General features: G+C 31.9%; 1 protein-coding gene across 1 annotated transcript in view; it reads left to right on the forward strand.

The window, feature by feature from the left end:
- The first annotated feature begins 338 nt into the window (after positions 1–338).
- Positions 339–26,193, forward strand: part of LOC136030946 (condensin complex subunit 2-like) — a 125,283-nt gene continuing 99,428 nt past the window's right edge. The window contains exons 1-3 of the mRNA XM_065710063.1: positions 339–434; positions 10,105–10,236; positions 12,911–13,096. Coding sequence (XP_065566135.1) covers positions 10,111–10,236; positions 12,911–13,096 — 312 coding nt within the window. The 5' untranslated portion in view covers positions 339–434; positions 10,105–10,110. The remainder of the gene's footprint in view (positions 435–10,104; positions 10,237–12,910; positions 13,097–26,193) is intronic.

A 26,193-nucleotide genomic window follows, 5' to 3' on the forward strand; every position in this document is an offset into this window, starting at 1 on the left:
AAATATTCGTGTGATCGTTTTTTTCAAGTCCTACTGGTAATAGACCAGTTGTTTTTCAAGATTTTATTCTTTGGATTGGTCAGGGCTGGCTTATTTTTTTTTTGTAATAGAATAGGAGCTCTAGATGAGACTTTTAATACATTTTTCAGAAAATGTCCTTACTTTTAAGTCGTGGGTCAATCAAGGTTACTTGAAATTCCATTTATAAGGAAAATCGAAAAATAATCTGAACGTACTTAATTCCTCAAAATTTCGTTTTCCTTTATTCCTGAATGAGAATAAAGAACTAACGATAGACACGTTTTTGTTTTTTTCGCGATAAGTATGCTATACAATTTATTCGCCTTCTGATTGGCAACGTAACGTGTTAGCAAACTAATTTAAAATGAAAATACAAAAATCCCACCACTAAGACAATCTTCTCTTATAGAGGTGTAAGTTATGGACTTTTCATTGTTACTGGTTGTCAAGGTTAAATCAGTTTTTAGAAAAATCATAATGCTTATAATGTTTTGGGGACATGGCTACATATAAGCAAAGATAATTTTCAAGGCCTATGGTAGCTATTTGACTTAGGTTTAGCCTAAGCTGAAAGAAGGCCATAGGTTAAGATATTCTTTAGTTGGACGTTTAACATCGTTTTTGGAAATTTAATTCTTTGTAAATTCTCTATTTTACCACATGGGAATCAAGACCATTGAATTTGTCTAAATTTTCTTAATAGCCTAATTAGCCTAGGTGAGGCCTATTTGACTAGTTATACCATGGTATGCAGTGGTACTCAATAGTAAAACCCAGTAAATGACATAAAAGTGACTGTAAGCTAAGAAAATGTTGCCAAGTATTGAACTGAGGATTTTAATGTAAGACTAAAAACAAACTAGAACAGAGAAAACTCAATTATAGATAGCTTGAGTTTAATGTAAGGCAAATAATGTGAAGCTTCATCAGGTTAGTCTTGGTGGTAATATCTATATTTTTACATAGTTTATTTAGCCTAGGACAAAAGTAATACTTTGCTTACTTCCTTTTTTATGCTCTTTCCAAGTTCAATAATTTTGGGTAAAATTCTAATTGAGTGACTTCTTGCTATCTCAGAAAGGGGTTAGGTTAGGAAAATAAAACTTTCAAGGATGGGCCTACAGGCTAAAGTATATCCCAGGAAGGTATTTTAAAGTACCCACCTCTACTCCTTCTCCCTTTAGAGAGCCCTGAAACTTGCCTATATGACAGGTCTATACCTATTGAAATTTTGACAAAACAACATTTTACCTTAATTTTCAGTTACCAGTTGCTTTTTCTCTGCCTTTAGTTCTGAAAATGCATTTCCTGTTATTTGAGTAGAATTCTGACCCATATCAATGTTTTTTATTTCAAAATTTAGGAAATGCATTTGAATATCTTTAAAACCTTATAAATTGGGATGGAGCAAAGTTGTGAAGCTGAAAACAATTTTGTTGTACTTCATTCAAGCAGAAGATCTATTTTGCAAGGTTTCACTTTTATAACACACATATTTTGAAGGTCATCAAAGGTCAGGGCTCTCTAGAGAGAGAAGGAGTAGAGTTAGGTACTTCAAAATACCTTCCCAGGACATACTTTAACCTGTAGACCCATCCCTTAAAGTTTCATTTTCCTAACCTAACCCATTTCTGAGATAGCAAGAAGTCAATTAAGTAAAATTTTACCTAATTTTGTGTAAAAAATTATGCTATATTTTACCTTAAATTACCTTAAATTGCAGCTTGGAGCAATATAAGGATTATCCATCCTTGTGATGCTCCATGAGAAAAAAAAGAATTCATTTGGTGTAGATTGTGGCTGTTAGATTAGACTCTTGTGGAGGACTCTGCAGCTTCCCAATTGTAAAGGAACTCCTGGCAGAGCCATTCCCTATCAAGGTGGGACTTGAACATGTCAATTGAAGTAGCAGAAACTGTTTCTTCAGAGAGCTGGTTCCACATATTGATGATTCTTTGGCTGAAGAAGTGGCTTCTATGTCTACTCGTGGAACGCTGCATCAAGAGCTTCAAAGAATGTCCTCTAGTACCAGAATGCAAGGGCTGTGCAAAGAGACTGGGAAGGGTATTTTTAGAGAGGATTTTTTTGGTTAAAATAATGCCACCCCTTTTCCGTTGGTATGTCAGTGTTGGCAGCTTCAAATGATGTAGTCTTTCTTTGTATGGAAATTTATTCATGTTGGTAACCATCTTAGTGGCACGACGCTGGACATCCTCAAGCAACTTCCTATCTTTTTTGAAGAAAGGGGCTGCCAATGACATTCCAACCTCCAGGCGTGGATGTACAAGCACCTTATATAACTTCATAAGAACTCTATGGTGTCGGCTGGAGATGGTTCTTTTTATGATACCAAGGGTTTTATTTGCAGAAGATGAAACAGACTTAGCATGGCTGCTAAACTTTAATTGGTGATCTACAATAACCCCAAGATCTCTTTCATTGGAAACAGCAGAAAGGAAGTTGTCTTGAAGGAAATACTTATGATGCTTGTTATTTTTGCCAAAATGAATTACATGGTATTTGTCAACATTGAAAGTCAGAAGCCACATGTTAGCCCATCTTTCTAGACTATCAAGATCTGTTTGAATTGATTGCTGGTCAGAGGGAGTAGCCACTTTTCCAACTAGTTTTGAGTCATCAGTGTAAGGGTAACAAGATACCTTATTAAATAGGGTATCTTGTTTTTCTAACCATGCAATAAATAATGAACAATAGTAAAAGGTTTGAAAAGTAATTAAAAACATACCATTAGCTTGTAAATCAATTAAATAAAAAACAAGTTTTTTTTTTTTAACTGAAAGCAAGGAGCAACATTAAAACTTGAAATAAACAGAAACTATTCAGTATATGAAAGGGTTGTCCCCTCAATGCCCTGCTCTTCATGCTAAACTTTGACTTTTGTTACAGTTCTACTTTCTAAAACAATATAAAGTTTGGTAAATGTTTAGTTTTGTTCCAAATGCTTTAAAGTGCATATTACTGTATATAGCTAGATTCTGATGATTGTATATTGTTTCTTTATCATTATTAGAGAAATGTATCTATTTTTTTAGCTTTCTGAAATCCCCCTCCAATGAGACTGAAAATGCGTCTAGTGGGCTTGCTTACAGGTAACATTACCTATAGAGTAGAGTGTATTAGTCCATGAGCCCTGAAGGCAGCAGGGCAAAGTCTGTATTCCATATTCATTAATTAAAAAGTGATAAAAAAAAACAACCTCAAACAAGGTTTATTAAATAAATATAGAATACAGACCTAGCCCTGCTGCCTGTAGGGCTCAATGGACTAATGTGTTTTCCTCTCTAGGTAATGTTACTTGTAAGCAAGCCCACTTCATGCATTATTGGTTTGCCCCACAGATGAGGAGGATCAACCAGAAATGGATATGCTTCTAGAACTTGCATTTCTAAGTGCTCTAAACTGGAATAAAGTAAACATTTGCCAAAACTTTAGCACAAAGAGCAGGGCATTGAGGAGGAAATTTAATTTTTGATGTTTCTTTTAAATTCCAGGAATTCCAGCTCCACCTCACAGAAAAATCCCCCCTCCCAATGACCATTCTTTTCCTCCTATAGGTTATTTTATACTGGTAACGAAAATTATCTCAGAATTTTCTTTTTGCTGTTATTACATATATAAGTGGGTTGTCCCCTCCTTGGTACCTTGTAATTTATGCTAAAGTGTTTGTGAATTTTTAAAAAGCTTATCATCCTAATTAAAAGTTTCTTGTGTGACAGTAGTCATTCTTAAATAATTGGTACAAAAAGTCAAAGATTAGCTTAAAGAATGAGATGCTGAGAAGAGGGTAACCCCCTCATATTCATTATTTATCATCATTGTTCTGTATATGGAAGGGGCTTTTCTCTCCTTAATGCCTCACTCTTTATGCTAAAGTTTTTTATTACTTTAAAAAGTAGAGTTGTGAGAAAAAGTCTAAGTTTAGCATAAAGAGCAGGGTGTTCCCTTTCATATACAGAATAATTTCAGCTTTCTTTAGGTTTTTATGTCACTCCTTATATTCAGTTGAAAAAACTTGTTTTTATTTAATTTCTGAATGTTTTTGAATTAATGCATGTTTTGATTTTTGCTCGCTGCACATAAATAATTCAAACAAAATTTGCATATTAATTTTTTTGGGCTAAATGGCTATCTCATAGTTTTAATGGGACAATTTTGATGAAAAAGGGGTTGGGGAGGAGGCCAAGTTGCCCTCCAATTTTCTGTTACTTATAAAGATGACTAGAACTTTTTTTTACAAACATTTTTATTAGTAATAAACATACATAACTTACAAATTAACTTACATAACAAACTTCTATTTGTATATTTTTATTATATATATGAGGGGGTTCAACCCCTTGTCAATATATTGCTCTTTGCACTAAAGCTTGAATTTTGTCCCAATTCTTTAAGAATGACCCCTTAATCACAAAGGCCATGGAATAAATAGTTGGAATTACTAAATATAATTTAGCATAAAGAGCAAGGTATTGAGGAGGAGACAAACCCATTTATATACATAATAATTTCTGTTTGTCTTAAGTTTTAATGCTGCTCCTTACTTCAAGTTGAAATTTCTCATTTATTTATTTTCTCATTGTTTTTTGAAATAGTTCTAGAAAATCCTGCACCCCTTCATGGAAATTCTCTCCCCTCAAGATATAATCCTCCATAGAAAGATCTTCCCACATAACCCCCTCCCCCTTGCAATGCAGAAAAGTCTTTCTGAAAACATCTGTGCACTTCCCAATAACCTTTACTATATGTAAACAATGGTCAAAGTTTGTAACTTGCAGCTCCTTTCCTGGGGACTATGGGGATTATGTCATCCCCAAAGACATAGTTAAGTTTTTTGACTATTCTGAACAAAATGGCTATCTCAAAGTTTTATTCCAATAACTTAGGGAAAAAATGAGTGTGGGAGGGGGCTTAGGTGCCCTCCATTTCTTGGTCACTTAAAAAAGGCAGTAGAACTTTTACTTTCCATTAGAATGAACCCTCACATGGCATTCTAGAACCACTGGGTCAATACAATCACCTCTGGAAAAAAAAACAAATAAACATGCATCCATGATCTGTCTTCTGGCAAAAAATATAAAATTCCACATTCTTGTAGATATGAGCTTGAAACTTCTACAGTGGGGTTCTCTGATATGCTTAGTCTAATGGTGTGATTTTCGTTAAGATTCTATGAATTTTAGGGCTGTTTCCTCCTATTTTCAAAAATAAGCCAAATTTTGAGCCAAGCTGCTCTTTACTACAGTTCATTACCATGAACCATTTGATTAGGTTGTTTGAAAGTAAAATATTTCAAAGATGACTATTATAATAATATCAGAAAAACATGATTTATCAAAAATGTCAAATGTTTTCCTGATGTCTCTAGAAAAGTGGATATTTTTTGTCCTTGAACTGAAAAAGTAAGCAATTCTATGCAGCAAGACAAAGACAAAAAGTATATAATAAAGATGTGTTTATGCTAGACCCCAATGCTCCTTCAGTTTCCTTTTTAGTATTGAATAGCTGATTTTTAAGCAAAAGTGACACTGCATCTCAGTGCACTGTCAATTTTTCTGTGGTTGCATTCTGACTGCTGATGCCAATTTTTCTTATTAGGGAGAAGTATCAAACCTGTTCAGAACACCCTGAGTGACATATTGTTCATATTCAAACATATAAACAAGTCTGTTAAAGCTCTTTAGAACCTCCAAGGTCAACTACTGCATAATGACGTATTTAAATTTCAAGAAAAATGTAACATAACCCTTTGGAAGGGGCTAGCAATAACACTCAAAAATCTGCAGGATCAATAGTATTTTCAGACTTATAATGTTTTAGTTTTCAATAAACAGTAGCATTCACTCCCCTCCATGTTTGGTTTTTTGTGATACCTCTTGTTGTGACCAATAAAACCCAATACTTTTTAAACCAGTATGTGTCACAATAGTGAAGTGGCTTTTGTTCTTTGTATGTAGCTAAACACTGAAGAAGTTCAGAATCAGTTTGTTTAGGAAAAGAGGAAGAAAAACATAATGTCTATTATGTTTAGTCTTTGATGATGACCTGAAGCTCATTGTATCAGCCTTTTCCTGTGAAAATCATGCCCTTCTAAAAAATAATCTTAGACTGCTTGATCAATAGGCTGAGGCTTGGCTTCTTAAATTTAATGTTGTTAAGTGCCATATCATTCACTTTGGCAAAATGAACCCTTGTTGTTCCTATTTTTTCTCAGGTCACCCACTTTTCTCTGTAAATACTGACCAAGATCTTGGAACTCCTATTGATAATGAATTAAAATTCAGCACTCAAGCTAAGAAGCCTGCTGCTGGTGCTAGTTCAATCATGGGGCTGGTTAAGTGTACTCTTTCTACTCATTCTCAATAAGTCATCAGTCTTCTCTATAAGGGACTTGTACATCCTAAGCTTGATGTTAGAATGTCTCCAGCCTCCCCTTCTTCAAAAAAAAAGAAGAGAAAGAAAATAAAAGTATTGGAAGATATGTAGAGACATGCCACCTAAGTGATATCTGGCATAGAGGCACTTTCCTACCCTGTAAAACTAGCAAAGCTGAAACTCCCAACACTTATATGCTGGAAAAATAGAAGTGATGACATTTTAACCTATAAGTTAGTGAGGGCTAATACACTCCCAGCATTATTTCGTTTGTTGATCCTGAATCAAGAACTAGAGGTCATCAGGAAAAACTTGTTATGCTGCCTTCCCTGTCCAGAGTCTGCACTCAATTCTTTTCCTCAATAATTGTCAATGGTTGGAATAAACTCTCTGAAGAAACTGTTACTGCTGAATCTGTGAACATGTTCAAACAAAGACTGGATGCTGAGTGGTCCTCAAGAGAGTGTAAACTCAAATGGGAAGCTATGGATCAGCTTAGTCCACCTTGTCACTAAAGAATCCTGAATATAACTCAAACCACTTTTCAGGTCACCCTTCTTTTTTAATAAAAATGTTCTTTATTCTAATTAAAGGACCCTTGTGTTTTTAGGAGTCATTCTAAAAAAAATCAGACAGAAAAGTAACCCTTTGTTCAGTAACTTATGAAAGCTTGGTAGATTTGGCATTTTCCCATGGCAAAGTACTGAATTTGGTGAAGTGTATACCCTATCTTTAAACGTTAAAAAAAGGCCAGGTATCCTGGTCCCTTTTGGCAATGTATGATGACATTAATGCATGCTTTTGTTATATGACTGCAAAGTTTATTGTGCAAAAACACACCCTTAAATACAAACCTCATTAAAGCATTTGGGATGCTCTTTGCGCTGAAGTTTTTTACTGTTTTAAAAAGTAGAGTTGAGAGAAAGTCAAACTTTAGCGTAAAGAGTGGGGCGTTGAGGAGGGAACAGCCCCTTTCATATATGGAGTAATTTCAGTTTGTTTTAAGTTTCAATTTCTCTCCTTACTTTTAGTTAAAAAAAAAAATGTTTTTTTTTATTTAATTGCATATCAGATCTCCCCTTAAAAGAAATATGAATTACCAACATCTCAGTTTCAGAGCTCTCAAGAAATTGTTCAAGACAAGTAAAATTTATATTTCTTCCAACATAAAAACATAGCTGTCTCATTTTATGATCAAACCTTATAAAAGTTACAGAGTTAATAAAAAAAGCTATGCTTTTTAATGAAGTAAAAACAAAAATTCTAAATTAAAATGCAGAGAAATTATCCAAGGTAAATAGCAGGATGTTCACCCTAAAATTTTTCCACTATGTTATTATAGATTGTGTACTCTTCAGAAAACACAGAAAGTGTTTGAAATGTGAAATATGCATCTAGATCTTCAAGCTTTATGGTTAAAACGAGTATTATATACAGAGTAATGGTAATAAAAAACTATAGTAGTGAAAATAGGTGAAAAAAACATAACAAAAAGCAAACACCATCATGAGATTCCAAATACAATACTTTCAACAGAATTTAATTACTAAACCTACAACCATAGCTTAATAACTCTGAATAGCTTATCAACCCAAGGTTTTGTAAGAATTAATAGAGTCAAGCTAACTTTCATTCTTCCAAGTTCTTTTTTTTACAACAAGCAGAGTAAAGTATAATTTCCTGTAACTGTCAAGAGGTATTGCTAGTTAATGCTGGAATGCTTTAATTATACTACCACACATGTTTTTGCTATCATTACTGCTCTGACAATAAAAAAATGATAAACACAAAGACAAGGTTCAACTGACCAGAATATAAGCAAGTTAATTGTTTTTTAAGCAGGACTCGAATGGGTTTAAGATCACCCTCCCAAAACATATATTTTTCTTCACAAATTTGAATAAATTTAACAAATAAATTTAAGTAAGAATATAATTCTAGTTTAGAAGCAACATTTTCACATGGATATTTGCCCCTAAATATTAAGTTACAGAGTTAAGATGGAGGGATGGTTATCCACTATGGGATAATTACAGGCAAATATTTGGAAAGTTGGGCAAGTCTCAATTATAAAATTATTATGATAATGAAAATGAATGGAAATGAAAGTAAAGAACAATGTTAGAAGTTAAATAATCACTAGTTAAACTACATAATAAGGGGTTAAGACTCCCAGACATCTCACTTTCTTTGCTACAGTCTTTCCTATAATTCACGGTTGAATCCTCTCAGTTAGGAGTAATGTAATAAAAGTTCTGAAACAAATTGTTGCTTAGTCCGTTAGTTGATGTTAGCTATAGTGTGGGCTGGCAGGTTTAATGCTATTGACCATATAAGTTTGGTGAAGACTTCACATATTTTTTTTCAATCAAAAGAAGATAATATTTATTAAGAAGTCAATCAAAGAAGTCATATCAGGGCTAGTCAAAACTCATTTTAGTTAGAAACTATTTTATTGTAGTGTAGAGGAAAGAAACAGGTGAAAGATTATCTAAAGCCCATACCATAGTAGGTGAGAAAATTCAAAACATTTTGAGGGAAATCCAAATTTATGTATGTACCATTGAATAGTGAATTTTGTCATGTATTTGCTTCTCAGTAATCTCAGAAAAGAATTTGGCGCTGGAAATTTTTGGTGGTTCACTGGAGTCTTTACAGCATCAGAGTGCTGCCGGTTTTGTCCAAGCCGGTTTGGACTCCTGCTCATACCCTAAACCATGATCCTGATCACTCGCCATCAGTTAAAATTTCATGCACAAGACAATTCTTCTTCATACTGATTTTGAGAGCCTGATTGGTGGTACTGATGAGTACTTCAATTTAAATTCAATGAAGGCAAAGACACTTATTTCTAGTCTTTTAGACACTAGAGCTTTTATTTTGTCCATCTTGATTGTGCTGCAATCAGTGTTACAATAGAACACTAATAGACCATCCACCTTCATGATCTTAAATGATCTCAAATTGCTTTGTCCAGTGAAATAAGGAAGCTTCCTCTGAATTTCAGGAAGTATTTAAAAAAAGCCTCTAAGTACCTTGGGAAACAAAGAAAATGCTTGGAAATAAAATGGCCATTAGTTCCAACATTGTCAGTGCAGGGTCAAATCTTGATTTAACAATGTATTTCGCCATACATGTCTAATCCTTGGACAGAGGAGGGCCAAAATTAGAAAAAGTTGTTTTTTTGTCACTATTTTTCTATTTTAGACTAAAATCGGGATGGGGGTTCCTGTATATATGAATTTACTTTATTTGGGCCTTTTTGAATTGCTGCGACCACTTTTGACTGTTAGACATTTAATGAAGTAGGGCCTACCTGCGTTGATTGAAAAGTATAAAGTGTCCCAAGCTTATTTTCTTTATCTAAGATTTAGGAATTTTAGTTTTGACCCATAGCCCAAGGAATGACTCTTAAATAAGATGACTGGACTCTCTGGGAATATTCTTGAATGGGGGTAGGCTGAGCATGAACATTAGAAAAAAGGGATAAAATCAAGGTTGTTTTTTTATTTATTTGGAAGTTATGACTCATATGCTCCTCAGTTTTAGAATGTTTTAACAAGTCAAAACCCAATGGCCAACTAACTGGGTTTAATTGAAGAGTATTATTTCTTTTTATCGTCCCTTATTTGATGTTGTCCCTAGATACACAAATGTATGGCTATTAAAATCTATGGCTTTCTATTGCAGTTAAGGATGTCAGGTCCAAGCAACTGTACTCCTGATCAAAAGTCTAATAGAGGAAAGCGTCATGTGTTAAGCCCTGGATATAAAACAAGAAAGAGCATCCTGGTTGCAGAATCAGAATCATTTATTCCTGATGTAAGCATTTAATTATCATTCTTATTGTTCCTGTTGGGTAAAATTTAGGACATAGCTTGCTAATATTGGTATTTTAGGAAGATAAATGAAGAAACAAAAAGATATCTGTGAGAAAGTTTGTTTTCGTTTTGTTACTTTTTATATTACCTTACCTTAAATTACTGCAAATCGCATCTTCTAGCAACTAAGGTTGAAGAACCTGTAGATGTTGCCAAGTAACGTTGACTCGATATTCATATGACAGTAATTAGACATTTTTTGACATTGTACACTTTGTTTCCACTATTGTACCAGGTTTTGGAAGTAACAATCCTACCATCTGGCAGTAATGTGAGAATGAGAGATAAGTTTTTTATTTCAACAGATTACTAACACAAGCCCAAAAGGGCCAAATTTGAATTTTGGGGTCAAAATATCATAAAAACACACGAAAGCTGGAAAATTGAAAAAGAATGCCAAAACAAAACGAAAAAAATTAGAATGAAAAAATCATTTGTTAGTCAATACTTAAACTGGGAAATATCAGTTAAAATGATAAAAACTGGTCAAACTACACAAAAATACCCATATAAAAGAAAATTTGAAAAGTACATTAAGAAAAGGAGGGGAGGGGGGGACAAACAAGAAAACAAATTCATAACTCCTTATCATGAGCAGCATAGTTACATATAGTAGGGTTAAGAGCGGAAAAAGGTAAATCTCTTCCTCTAAAACTAGGCTATATACTGTACAGACTTTTCAAAAAGAAAGATTACTGTCCCATGTTCCCACGCTAAAAAGTGTTTCATTGATTATCTTTCAACATATTTGGTAAGCCAATTACACCGTTTCTTATTTCTGGAGAGACATTGGACTCATGTTTTAAAACCAGATTGAGTTTTGGAACCACCCACTAGGAAAGGCGAATGCTACTTCAAATAATTTTTTTTAATGTAATAAATTGTTTCACATAGATCGTGTTACGAGAGAATACACACCCAAATCGGTTCTTTTGTATGAAACGCCAGTGAAAAGAAGGAGAAGTTTTTGAACCACTTTATTAAAATCGCTATAGGCCATCCTTTTCTCTGTGATTTTACCTTTTGCGGGTTCTATGCCATGAAGAGGCCATTTTTTTCTCTGTGATCTTATCTTTTGCGGGTTCTCTGCCATGATGAAGAAACTATGCAAGGAAACATATTGGTAATGGATTGTAATTTGGTTTCCTAAAAGCAGGGAAAGTGTAGACCAAAAGGCTGCAATATGCACCATTATAAATTAACTCTTCATCAGATTTAAGAATAATATCCCACAAAACCGAAGAAAGATTGAGCACCTCAGTGTAGAGATATTAGTGTAGAATTGCTTGAAAAAAATTATTGTATTTGGGCTTGAGTGCAAATAATAAATATAATTTGTAATGTAATGTAAATGTAATGTAATTTGGGCTTGATTAAGGAGACAGATAATTGTTTTAATTCAAGTTGGTAATTTAATCTCGTCAAATTTGTCGCACACAGTGAATGTATACTATTGAAGCAATTTATGTGCCATTTATTTTGTTGATATATTTTTTTTCTTTTTAAGTAAATTTTTTTTTCTAAGCTTGGTCAGTCATGAAAATTGTTGTTCTTAAAATTAATTATCAATTCTTTTTTATTATTGTGTACTTTTTATCTACTACTACAGTACCTTTTAGTAGATTGTGGGGGTGAGTAATTCTCCTTCTTCGTGACTTGTGTGTAGTTTTCACTTACATTTGCATGAATGTATCATTAAAAGATTTCATAATGAAGACACCGTGGTTTCACCTACAAGCGTAGTGTTATATCTATCATTAAACGAACAATAGTTATATGTATGTATATTTATTTATTTATCAGTAAGGATTTTCTTGAAAACAGCCAGACAATTTTCTCTGAAAATTTGTTATACTATTGTTTTTTGACGGAGAGAAAAAAAAAAAAAAAAAAAAAAAAAAACGATCTAGTTAAGTCGCAACTTTTAAAAGTAGTTCAGTGCCTTAATTTTGGAAAAATATTTTCCATATGAATAATGTCACAAACACTTAAAATAGTTAAAATAAATTTTGCTGATAATGAGTGTTTGTGCTAATTATCTAAAAAAGCACAACATGATTTAATTTAATTGTCGATAATAAAGAATAGTTTTTCGGTTCAAATATGCTAACAAGTTTGCCGAATAAGATAAAATAAAACTCAAGTTGCTGTGCCAAAGGCATTAAAAAGTCTCTTAAAACCAAGCAAAGCCTAATCCTTGGTACTAGTATATTATGTGAGAAGAAAAATCCCTTTCAATTTGTATCCTGCTACATGTAGCTTTGCTCCTTATGACCAAGATTGGTTAATCCTTATATACCCCTTTGCAATTAACATTCAAACTTCTTCCTGAGTTAAGCTGTTCGAGTTTCAGAAAACTGCTCTCTCCCATCCAATTTAAGATTCTGGTATTGCCCACCTCACAGGGGGCAGTTCCCCCAATAATGTGAAAAAAAATATTATATAGCCCTTGCTCCTTGACTATCGGGATATATCCCAAAAGTGTTGCTCTGCTGATCTGTTTATCTGCTTAGAATTTGGAGGACAATAATTTTTTTCTTTGTTCTTAGAATGACGACGAAGCAGAATTATGTAAATTACGCTTTTTCCGAATTATGTTTTTTCTTTGTTCTTAGAATGACGACGAAGCAGAATTACGTGAAAGACATAAAATACGCTATGCAGAAATACAACAACAAACTTTACAATCACCAGGAGCACCTTTAGGGAGAAGACGAACGCAATTGGGGAAGGACTTAGAAGTTGCCAATGCTGCTGTAACTGAACATTATTCAAACTGTATAAAGCTATCCGCAGAAAATGTGAGTTCTTGCCTTGTTTTTTTTTATCAGCCTGATTTTTTTCTAACTTAACATTAACTTCGTCGTATTGAAAACAGTTGGATCTTCCGCTAAATCCTTTTCTGTTAAAAGCTTAGTCGCCCCCTTCTGAACTGTTTTTTCGGATTTCTGAAATATCAAAGTATATCTATACAATAAGATAGCATCAGCCCGGTAAAAAAAAAAACAAAAACATAAAACAAGGGCCCTCAGCTAGGAAATCCCAAATTAAATCTTAAGTCTGTACCTAAAATGGACTTAGAAGTTTCCAATGCTGCTGTAACTGAACATTATTCAAACTGTATAAAACTATCTGCAGAAAATGTGAGCTCTTGCCTTCAAACCGGTATGAATATATACAGTTTGTTATCTTAGAATATTTCAAAGACCTAATAAAACTACCAACAACACTTTATCCTAATTGAATTTGATCTTTATATACCGTATCTTTTATGTTATGTAACAGTATACAAGTAATAACGTATAGCTATTACTTGTACAATCAATTATGTTAAATTGTACCCATAGACAATCTAAATGATCTCGGATTTTTCAATTCCGTTTTATCTATGTTTGGGATCTAGTAATCTAAGAACTTTAGAGGATCAACAAGTTCGTGGTAATGAACTGTAAGTAAGAAGCGATGCGGCTCAATAGTAACCGATACTGTAAAAAACGAATTTTGATACCAATACGTACCTCTTATTATGCTGATTGAGAATTGGCTTATAATGCTGATTCTATCATAGTGTTACCCCTCAAAATATAAGAACCTGAGAAATTTTGTCTGATTTTTGAAAAAGAGGAAAACCCCCCTAAAATTCAAGGAGTCTTAATGAAAGTCACACATTCAGATTAAGTGCATCAGGGAACCATGCTTTAGAGGTTTAAAGTTCCCATCTGCTAAAATGTAGAATTTTGCATTTTTTGCCAGAAGAAAGATCATGGATGCGAGTTTATTTTATTTTTTTTCCAGGGGTGGTCGTATCAAACCAAATATCCTTGAATATCGGGAGATGGTTCATTCAAACGGAAATCAAAAGTTCTAGTTCTCTTTTTTATGTGACCAAAAAAGATTGGAGGGCAACTAGCTATCCTCCCACCCTTCCTTTTCGCCCAAAGTCGTCCAATAAAAATTTCAAGATGTCCATTTTGTTCAGCATAGCTGAAAGATCCAGTAACTATGCCTTTGGTGATAACATAACCCCCCCACAGCTCTAAGTCATGAAATTTGTCCATTGTTTCCACATAGTATTTGTTATTGTGCATTATACTGACATTGTTTCGGAGGGGGGAGGGGGATAATTTTGCGTGGAGAGGAAAGTTTCTGGAGAGTGAACTACTGAAATGTTGTTTGATTACAACAATAAGAAGCTTTTTTTTAAACACTAAAAAACTTAAGTGTAAAGAGCAAGGTAGTGAGAAAGGGGTGACCCCCCCTCATATACATAATAAAAAAAAGAATTTTTCAACTGAAAAAAAGGAGCAACATCAAAACTTAAAACAAAAAGAAGTTATCAAATGTTAGTCAAATAGTTAAGAACAAGTTTCTTTAAACATTTGTAACCTACATACGTGAAACTGAAGTTGTTTTCTTCCATGTTGTCTCAAAGGGAACCTGAAAAAGACAAATGTCAAATATTAGTCATATGCTGAAAAACAATCTTTTTCAAATAATTTGTTATTTACTCAAATGAAACTGAAGTTTATTTCTTATCTCAAAATTTCTATCAGATGCATTTCGGGAAAATATGAGGTGTGGGGGGATATCCACCCTCTGATCATTTGGAATCTTAAGAATGGCACTAGAACTTTTGATTACCAATCGCATGATCCCCCTCTGAATTTTATAGGATCACCCTTTCTATATATACCTTATATACCCCCAGGGCATAACTTACAACCCTTGCCCTGAGGGCTGTAGGGGGGTATAAGATATACTTTCCGTCCCTTTTAACTACTTTGAACAAAATGGCTATCTCAAAATTTTGATTGGATGTGTTTGGGGAAATGATGGGCATGGGAGGGGGTTCGTTGCCCTCCAATCACTTTCGAATATTAAAAAGAGCACCAGTCCTTTCAATTTCCAATCGAATGGGGTCTTTTCGAAGTTTCTACGACAACAAATGGCCATTTCAGAATTTCTATCAGATACATTTCTGGAAAATACGAGGTGTATGGGGGGTATCCATCCTCTGATCACTCTGAGTCTTAAAAAGGGCACTAGAACATCTGATTTCTAATCTAATGAGCAAATTTTTGATTGGATGTGTTTTGGGAAATGTTAGGCACGGGAAGGGGGGGGGGCTAGTTGCCCTCTAATCGCTTTCGAACATTAAAAGGGGTACTAGCCACTGCAATTTCCAATCTAAAAAGCCCCTTAGAAGTTTCTATGACAACAAGTAGCCATCAAAAAATATCAGATGCATTTCGAGAAAATACGAGGTGTTGTGGGAGTATCCTCCCTCCGATCACTCTGAATCTTAAAGAGGCCACTAGAACTTATGATTACCAATCCAATGGGCCCCCCTCCAAAGTTTATACAATCACCCTTTCTCTATAAACCTTAAATACCCCCAGAGCATAACTTACAACCCTTGCCCTGAGTGCTATGGTGGGGGGGGGGGTCGTCATCCTCAAAGACATAATTTCCGGATCTTCGAACAACTTCGGAACAAAGTGCCTTCGAAACATCGAATATTCTGCCCACATCGCTCTTTACTTAGGCAGCGCTATTGTGCTGCCTATTATTTATAGCTTTTTTTATGCTAAAGCTGTTTTCTTTATGTTAAATTAGAGGGAACCTGAAATAGAAAAATATCAAATATTTGTCATTTTCTTAAGAATAATCTTTTTCAAATACTTCATAACTTATTTACGTGAAACTAAAGTTGTTTTCTTCTATATTGACTCAGAGGGAACCTGAAAAAGAAAATATCAAATATTAGTCATATGCCTAAGAACAATCTTTTTCAAATAATTTGTATCTTACTTGCCTGAAACTAAAGTTAATTTCTTCTATCTTGACTCAGAGGGAACGTGAAAAAGAAAAATATCAAATATTTGTCATATGCTGAAGAAAATGTTTTTGAAACAATTTGTAACTTACTTATGTGAAACTAAAGTTGTTTTCTTCCATGCTGACTTCCATATAGTAATACGCTTAAGAACAATCTTTTTTAAATAATTTATAACTTACTTATGCGAAACTAAAGTTGTTTTCTCCCACATTGTTTTCCATGTTGTAATATGCTTAAGAACAATCTTTTTCAAATAATAATTTATAACCTACTTACATGAAACTAAAGGTGTTTTCTTCTATATTGACTCAGAGGGGAACCTGAAAAGAAAAATATCGAAAGTTAGTCATCTGCTTAGGAATAATCTTTTTGAAATAATTTATAACTTACTTACATGAAACTAAAGTTAATTTCTTCTTTGTTGACTCTGAGTGAACCTGAAAGCAAATATATGAAATAATAGTCATATGTTTAAGAATTTTTGAAATAATTTATGACTTACTTACATAAAGTTGCAGTTTTTTCTTCCGTGTTGACTCAAAGGGAACCTGAAAAAAATATATCAAATGTTAGCCATGTGCTTAAGAATAATCTTTTTGAAATAATTTATAACTTACTTACGTGAAACTAAAGCTGTTTTATTCCATGTTGACTCAAAGGGAACCTGAAAAATAAAATATCAAATATTAGTCATTTGCTTTAGAACAATCATTTTCAAATAACTTACAGCCTGCTTATGTGAAACTAAAGTTGTTTTCTTCCATGTTGACTTAGAGGTCAACATGGACATGTTGTGACATGTTGTCCATGTTCAACATTTCCATGTTGAAAAAGGAAAATATCTAACATTAGTCAGATTCTTAAGAACAATCTTTTCGGGTAATGTATAACTTACTTCCGTGAAGCTATTCTTCCATGTAGGCTCAGAGGGAACCTGAAAAAGAAAATATCAAATATTAGCCATATGCTTAGTAATATTTCTCAAATAATTTATAACTTACTTACGTGAAACTAAAGTTGTTTTCTTGCATGTTAACGTAACGGCAAGCTGAAAAAGAAAAATATCAAATATTAGTCATATGCTTAAGAACAATCTTTGAAATAATTTATAACTTACTTACGTGAAACTAAAAAATGGAAGGGAACATGAAAAAGAAAAAATCAGTGTTCGTTAAAAATAAATTTATTTTCTTTCATGTTGACTCAGAGGGACCAGAAAAAGAAAAATATCAAACTGTAGTCATATGCTTAAGAAGAATCTTTTTCAAATAATTTATATCTTACTTATATGAAACTAAAGTTATTTTCTTCCTTGTTGACTCAAAGGGAACCTGAAAAAGGAAAATATCAAATATTAGTCATTTAGTTGTTTTCTTCCATGTTGACTCATAGGGAACCAAAAAAAGAAAAATATCAAATATTGGTCATATGCTAAGGAACAAACTTTTTGAAATAATTAACAACTTACTTACGTGAAATTAAAGTTGTTTTCTTCCATGTTGAATGAAAGGGAACCTGAAAAAGAAAAATCTTTAGAAATAATATTTTTAAATTACTTACTTGAAACTAAAGTCGTTTCCTTTCGTTTCCTTAACCTGAAAAAGAAAATATCAAATATTAGTCAAATGTTTATTATTCAGATAATTTATAAATTGCTTACGTGAAACTAAAGCTATTTTCATCCATGTTCACTCAAAGGGAACCTGAAAAAGGAAATATAAAATATTAGTCATATACTTAAAGACAATGTTTTTCAAATAAGTTCTAACATACTCACGTGAAACTAAAGCTGTTTTCTTCCGTGTTAACTTAGAGGGAACCTGAAAAAGCAAAATATCAAATATTAGGCACCTACTTAAGAACAATCCTTTTGGAATAAATCATCACTTACTTAAGTGAAACTAATGTTGGTTTCTTCCATGTTAACTCAAAGGGAACTTAAAAAAAGGAAAATATCAAATATTAGTCATATGTTTAAGAACTTCTTTTTAAAATAACTTATAAGTTGCTTGAAACTAAAGTCGTTTTCTTTCATATTGACTCAGAGAGAACCTGAGGAAGGCAAATACCAAATATTAGTCATATGCTTAAGAAAAGTCTTTTTAAATAATTTATAACTTACTTATGTAAAACTAAAGTTGTTTTTCTCCATGTTGTCTCAAAAAGGAACCTGTAAAAGATTAATACCAAATATTAGTTATATGCTTAAGAACAATCTTTTTCAAACAATTTATAGCTTAGAAACGTGGAACTAAAGTCAATTTCTTCTATGTTGCCTCAGAGGGAACTTGGAAAAGAAAAGTATCAAATATTAATCACACGCTTAAAAACAATCTTTTTGAAATAACTTATAAGTTACGTGATATTCTATCTTACATGAAATTAAATAAAATTTATACTTACAAGAAATTACGTTATACTTACGTGAAATTAAAGCTGTTTCCTTCCATGTTGACTCATGTTGGAACCTGAAAAACAAAAATATAAAAGGGAGCCTGAAAAAGAAAAATAACAACTATTAATCATATACTGAAAGTTACTTACATGAAACTAAAGTTTTTTTTTTCATGATGACTCAGAGGGAACCAAAAAAAAAAAAAAAAATATAAAATATTAGTCGTTTGCTTAAGAACAATGTTTTTCAAATAGGTTATAGCATACTTATGTGAAACTAAAGTTGTTATCTTTCATGGTGACTCAGAGGAACCTGAAAAAGAAAATATCAAATATTAACAATATGCTCAAGAGCAAAATTTCTCTAATAATTTACAAATTACGGAATTTAACCTTGTTTTCTTCCATGTTGACTCATAGGGAACCTGAATAAGAAAAATATCAAATATTTGTCATATGCTTTTCAGATAATGTATAACTTACTTACGTGAAACTAAAGTTGTTTCCTTCCATGTTGATTCAAAGGGGACCGGAAAAGAAAATTTCAAATATTAGTCATACGCTTAAGAATAATCTTTTTCAAATAATTCATAACTTACGTGAAACTAAGGCTGTTTTCTACCATGTTGTCTTAGTGGGAACCTGAAACAGAAAATATCAAATATTAGTCATATGTTTAAGAACTGTCTTTTTCTAATAATTTATAACTTACTTACGTGGACTAATTTTTAATAGTTTTAGTATTTTTTAAGAAATATAAGATATTGCTTTTACCTGAAAATAAAATAGGGTTTTCAAACAGCTCAAAACTTATTTGCTGAAAACTTGTTTGAGCCCCTTCCCACCGGATATTTCTTTGTGCTACCTACTTCAATTTTTAAAGATTTCTTATTTAATCCCTGAAAAAGAAATTCCTTATAAAAAATATAAAAACTTATCTGTAAAATGAATCTTCGATTTGCTCGTTTAAGCAAAACAGTTTGGGTATTTTCTCTTTGTTTTCGTCGGTTACAGTTTTGAGTAATATTCTCTGGCTTTTTTGGGGGGAGGGGATCTAGGTGTTTTGGATTTAAAAAAGATGACATTCTGAAGTTATTTTATTTTATATTCCGAATCCAAATTTTCCTAGCACCCATATAACTGTTACGTAGTGATTTTTGAAGTTAAACAAGTGATTATACAAACTATGGGCTGACTGGACATTTCAAATGCCAAAGTATTGAGTGTGCAAACCCGGTGGCCCAATGAGCACGGGGTTCCGATTGACAGCCATTAACGCAAGTTGGTGACTTGCAGGTACTCCGGTATAGTTACAAAAATCAGGAGAAGCCAAAGATAGATTGCCAAAGATTGTCCTTTTCGGCGAACAGTCTAGTGCTAAACGAAAAGCAGGTCGTTTGCGGTGGGGGGGGGAGGATGTCATAAAGAAAGACTTGAAGGAAAAGGGAACATCCTGAGAGGGTGTAAAAAGGGAGGCTTTTAATAGATTGGGATGAAGGAGGAGCGTGTGTAGCCGTGTCGGCCTCAGGTGGCTTGATGCTGCGGTGAGTTGTTGTTAGTAGTAGTAGTGGTAACTTGTTTTATAATTTTGTTTCATTTATTTTAGAGCTAGATTCAAGTCTACGGACTATCGTTTTAGCCGTATTAGCTATTACTTCTATGTTTACCGGATTTATTAGGAATTGAATAAACGAAAAATTTTTTCAACTAAAATTAAGGAGCGATGGTAAAAATCAAAGCAAACGATAATTATTCCGCATATGAAGGGGTTGCTCCCTCCTCAATACCCTGCTTTTCACACTAAAAGTTTTAGCGCTATTAGAATAGCTTCTTACTCCAAATAAACGGTCCTTGTTTTTCAGGAGTAGTTCTTAATTTTTTTTGAAAACAGTCAAATTTTAAACGTAAAGAGCAAGGTATTGAGGAGGTGGGCAACCCCTTCATACACGGAATAATTTGTTTTCGTTTTGCATTAACAACTATTAGGCATATGCTTAAGAACAGTCTTTTTAAAATAATTTATAACTTACTTACCTGAAACTAAAGTTGTTTTCTTTCATATTGACAGAGGAACCTGAAAAAGAAAAATTTAAAATAGTAGTCATATGCTCAAGAACAATATTTTTTAAATAATTTATAACTTACGTACACTAAAGTTGTCTTCTTTCACGTTGACTCAGAGGGAACCTAAAAAAGAAAAAATATTAAATATTAGTCTTATGCCCAAGAATAATTTTTTTCAAATAATTTATAACTGACTTGAAACTAAAGTTGTTTTCTTTCATGTTGACAGAGGGAACCTGAAAAAGAAAAATATGAAATGTTAGTCATATACTCAAGAACAACTTTTTTCAAATAATTTATAACTTAAAGTTGTTTTGTTCCATGTTGACTCAGAAGGGACCTGAAAAAAAATAACAAATATTAGGCATATGCTTAAGAACAGTATTTTAAACTAATTTATAACTTACTTACGTGAAACTAAAGTAATTTTCTTCCACGTTGACTCAGAGGCAACATGAAAAAGAAAAATGTAAAATAGTAGTCATATGCTCAAGAACATTTTTTTTAAAATAATTTATAACTTACGTGAAATTAAAGTTGTTCTGTTCCATATTGACCCAGAGGGGACCTGAAAAAATTACAAATATTAGGCATATTCTTAAGAACATTATTTAAAAAATAATTTATAACTTACTTACGTGAAACTAAAGTTGTTTTCTTCCATGTTGAATCAGAGGGGACCTGAAAAAGAACAATATTAAATATTAGTCATATGCTGAATAACAATTTTTTTCAAATAATCTATAACTTACGTGAAATTAAAGCTGTTCTGTTCCATGTTGACTCAGAGGGGATATGAAAAAAATAACAAATATTAGGCATATGCTTAAGAACAGTCTTTTTAAAATGATTTATAACTTACTTACCTGAAACTAAATTTGTTTCCTTCCACGTTGACTCAGAGGGAACCTGAAAACGAAAAATTTTAAATATTAGTCATATGCTCAAGAACAATTTTTTTTCAAATAATTTATACCTTACGTGAAACTAAAGTTGTTCTGTTCCATGTTGACCCAGAGGGGATATGAAAAAAATAACAAATATTAGGTATATTCTTAAGAACAGTCTTTCTAAAATAATTTATAACTTCTTACTTGAAACTAAAATTGTTTTCTTCCACGATTATTCAGAGGGAACCTGAAGAAGAAAAATATTAAATATTAGTTGTATGCCCAAGAATAATTTTTTTTCAAATAATTTATACCTTAGGTGAAACTAAAGTTGTTCTGTTCCATGTTGACCCAGAGGGGATATGAAAATAATAACAAATATTAGGCATATGCTTAAGAACAGTATTTTAAAAATAATTTATAACTTACTTACCTGAAACTAAAGTTGTTTTCCTCCATGTTGACTCAGAGGGAACCTGAAAAAGAACTATATTAAATATTAGTAATATGCTCAAGAACAATTTTTTTCAAATAATCTATAACTAATGTGAAATTAAAGTTGTTCTGTTCCATGTTGACTCAGAGGGGATATGAAAAAACTAACAAATATTAGGCATATGTTTAAGAACAGTCCTTTTAAAATAATTTATAACTTATTTACCTGAAACTAAAGTTGTTTTCTTCCACTTTGACTCAGAGGGAACCTGAAAAAGAAAAATATGAAATATTAGTCGTATGCCCAAGAACAATTTTTTTCAAATAATTTAAATCTTACGTGAAACTAAAGTTGTTCTGTTCCATGTTGACCCAGAGGAGATGTGAAAAAAATAACAAATGTTAGGAAGAACAGTATTTTCAAACTAATTTATAACTTACTTACGTGACACTAAAATATTTTTCTCTCATGCTGAGAGAGGGAACCTGAAAAAGAAAAATATAAAATATTAATCATATGCTTAAGAACAATTTTTTGTAATAATTTATAACTTACGGGAAACTAAAGTTGTTTTGTTCCATGTTGACTCAGAGGGGACCTGAAAAAAATTATGAATATTAGGCATATGCTTAAAAACAGTCTTTTCAAAATTATTTATAACTTACTTACGTGAAACTAGAGTTGTTTTCTTTCATGTTGACTCAGAGGGAACCTGAAAAAGAAAAATATTAAATATTAGTCATATGTTCAAGAACAATTTTTTCAAATAATTTATAGCTTACGTGAAACTAAAGTTGTTTTGTTCCATGTTGACTCAGAGCGGACCTGAAAAAAATATATATTAGGCATATGCTTAAGAACAGTATTTTTAAAATAATCTATAACTTTCTTACGTGAAACTAAAGTTGTTTTCTACCACCTTGACTCAGAGGGAACCTGAAAAAGAAAAATATTAAATATTAGTCGTATGCTCAAGAACAATTTTTTTCAAATAATTTATATCTTTCGTGAAACTAAAGTTGCTCTGTTCCATGTTGACCCAGAGGGGATATGAAAAAAATTGAAATGTTAGGCATATGCTTAAGAACAATCTTTTTAAAATAGTTTATAACTTACTTTCCTGAAACTAAAGTTGTTTTCCTCCACGATGACTCAGAGGGAACCTAAAAAAGAAAAATATTAAATATTAGTCGTATGCTCAAGAACAATCTTTTTTCAAATAATTTATATCTTACGTGAAACTAAAGTTGTTCTGTTCCATGTCGACCCAGAGAGGATATGAAAAAAATACAAATATTAGGCATATGCTTAAGAACAGTCTTTTTAAAATAATTTATAACTTACTTACCTGAAACTAAAGTTGTTTTTTTTTCACGATGACTCAGAGGTAACCTGAAAAAGAAAAATATTAAATATTAGTCATATGGTCAAGAACAATTTTTTTTCAAATAATTTATATCTTACGTGAAACTAAAGTTGTTCTGTTCCATGTTAACCCAGAGGGGATATGAAGAAAATAACAAATGTTAGGCATATGCTTAAGATCAGTATTTTTAAACTAATTTATAACTTACTTACGTGAAACTAAAGTAATTTTCTTCCACGTTTTCTCAGAGGGAATATGAAAAAGAAAAATATAAAATAGTAGTCATATTGTCAAGAACAATTTTTTTCAAATAATTTATAAATTACGTGAAATTAAAGTTGTTCTGTTTCATGTTGACTCAGAGGGGATCTGAAAAAAATAACAAATATTAGGCATATGCTTTAGAATATTCTTTTTAAAATAATTTATAACTGAAACTAACGTTGTTTTTTTCCACATGTACTCAGAGGGAACCTGAAAAAGAAAAATATTAAATATTAGTCGTATGCCCAAGAACAATTTTTTCAAATAATTTATACCTTACGTGAAACTAAAGTTGTTCTGTTCCATGTTGACCCAGAGGGGATATGAAAAAAAATAACAAATATTAGGTATATTCTTAAGAACAGTCTTTTTAAAATAATTTATAACTTCTTACTTGAAACTAAAATTGTTTTCTTCCACGATTATTCAGAGGGAACCTGAAGAAGAAAAATATTAAATATTATTCGTATGCCCAAGAATAATTTTTTTTCAAATAATTTATACCTTAGGTGAAACTAAAGTTGTTCTGTTCCATGTTGACCCAGAGGGGATATGAAAAAACTAACAAATATTAGGCATATGCTTAAGAACAGTATTTTAAACTAATTTATAATTTACATACGTGAAACTAAAGTAATTTTCTTCCACGTTGACTCAGAGGGAACATGAATAAGAAAAATATAAAATAGTAGTCATATGCTCAAGAACAATTTTTTTCAAATAATTTATAACTTACGTGAAATTAAAGTTGTTCTGTTCCATGTTGACCCAGAGGGGACCTGAAAAAATTACAAATATTAGGCATATTCTTAAGAACATTATTTAAAAAATAATTTATAACTTACTTACGTGAAACTAAAGTTGTTTTCTTCCACGTTGACTCAGAGGGAACATGAATAAGAAAAATATTAAATATTAGTCGTATGCCCAAGAACAATTTTTTTTCAAATAATTTGTACTGTAAGTGAAACTAAAGTTGTTCTGTTCCATATTGACCCAGAGGGGATATGAAAGAAAATAGCAAATATTAGGTATATTCTTAAGAATAGTCTTTTAAAAATAATTTATAACTGAAACTAACGTTGTTTTTTTCCACATGTACTCAGAGGGAACCTGAAAAAGAAAAATATTAAATATTAGTCGTATGCCCAAGAACAATTTTTTCAAATAATTTATACCTTACGTGAAACTAAAGTTGTTCTGTTCCATGTTGACCCAGAGGGGATATGAAAAAAAATAACAAATATTAGGTATATTCTTAAGAACAGTCTTTTTAAAATAATTTATAACTTACTTACCTGAAACTAACGCTGTTTTCTTCCACGTGTACTCAGAGGGAACCTGAAGAAGAAAAATATTAAATATTAGTCATATGCCCAAGAGCAATTTTTTTCAAATAATTTATATCTTACGTGAAACTAAAGTTGTTCTTTTCCATGTTGACCCAGAGGGGATATGAAAAAAAAAAGAAATATTAGGTATATTCTTAAGAACAGTCTTTTTAAAATAATTTATAACTTCTTACTTGAAACTAAAGTTGTTTTCTTCCACGATTATTCAGAGGGAACCTGAAAAAGAAAAATATTAAATATTAGTCGTATGGCCTAGAACATTTTTTTTCAAATAATTTATACCTTAGGTGAAACTAAAGTTGTTCTGTTCCATGTTGATCCAGAGGGGATATGAAAAAAATAACAAATATTAGGCATATGCTTAAGAACAGTATTCTAAACTAATCTATAACTTACTTACGTGAAACTAAAGTAATTTTCTTCCACGTTGACTCAGAGGGAACATGAAAAAGAAAAATATAAATAGTAGTCATATGCTCAAGAACAATTTTTTTCAAATAATTTATAACTTACGTGAAATTAAAGTTGTTCTGTTCCATGTTGACCCAGAGGGGACCTGAAAAAATTACAAATATTAGGCATATTCTTAAGAACATTATTTAAAAAATAATTTATAACTTACTTACGTGAAACTAAAGTTGTTTTCTTCCATGTTGAATCAGAGGGGACCTGAAAAAGAACAATATTAAATATTAGTCATATGCTGAATAACACTTTTTTCAAATAATCTATAACTTACGTGAAATTAAAGCTGTTCTGTTCCATGTTGACTCAGAGGGGATATGAAAAAAATAACAAATATTAAGCATATGCTTAAGAACAGTCTTTTTAAAATAATTTATAACTTACTTACCTGAAACTAAATTTATTTTCTTCCACGTTGACGCAGAGGGAACCTGAAAAAGAAAAATTATAAATTTTAGTCATATGCTCAAGAACAATTTCTTTTCAAATAATTTATATCTTACGTAAAACTAAAGTTGTTCTGTTCCATGTTGACCCATTGGGGATATGAAAATAATAACAAATATTAGACATATGCTTAAGAACAGTATTTTAAAAATAATTTATAACTTACTTACGTGAAACTAAAGTTGTTTTCTTCCATGTTGACTCAGAAGGAACCTGAAAAAGAACAATATTAAATATTAGTAATATGCTCAAGAACAATTATTTTTCAAATAATCTATAACTTATGTGAAATTAAAGTTATTCTGTTCCATGTTGACTCAGAGTAGATATGAAAAAAAATAACAAATATTAGGCATATGCTTAAGAACAGTCTTTTTAAAA

This window comes from Artemia franciscana, chromosome 9 (assembly GCF_032884065.1).
Source record: "Artemia franciscana chromosome 9, ASM3288406v1, whole genome shotgun sequence".
Classification (NCBI taxonomy): Eukaryota; Metazoa; Arthropoda; class Branchiopoda; order Anostraca; family Artemiidae; genus Artemia; species Artemia franciscana.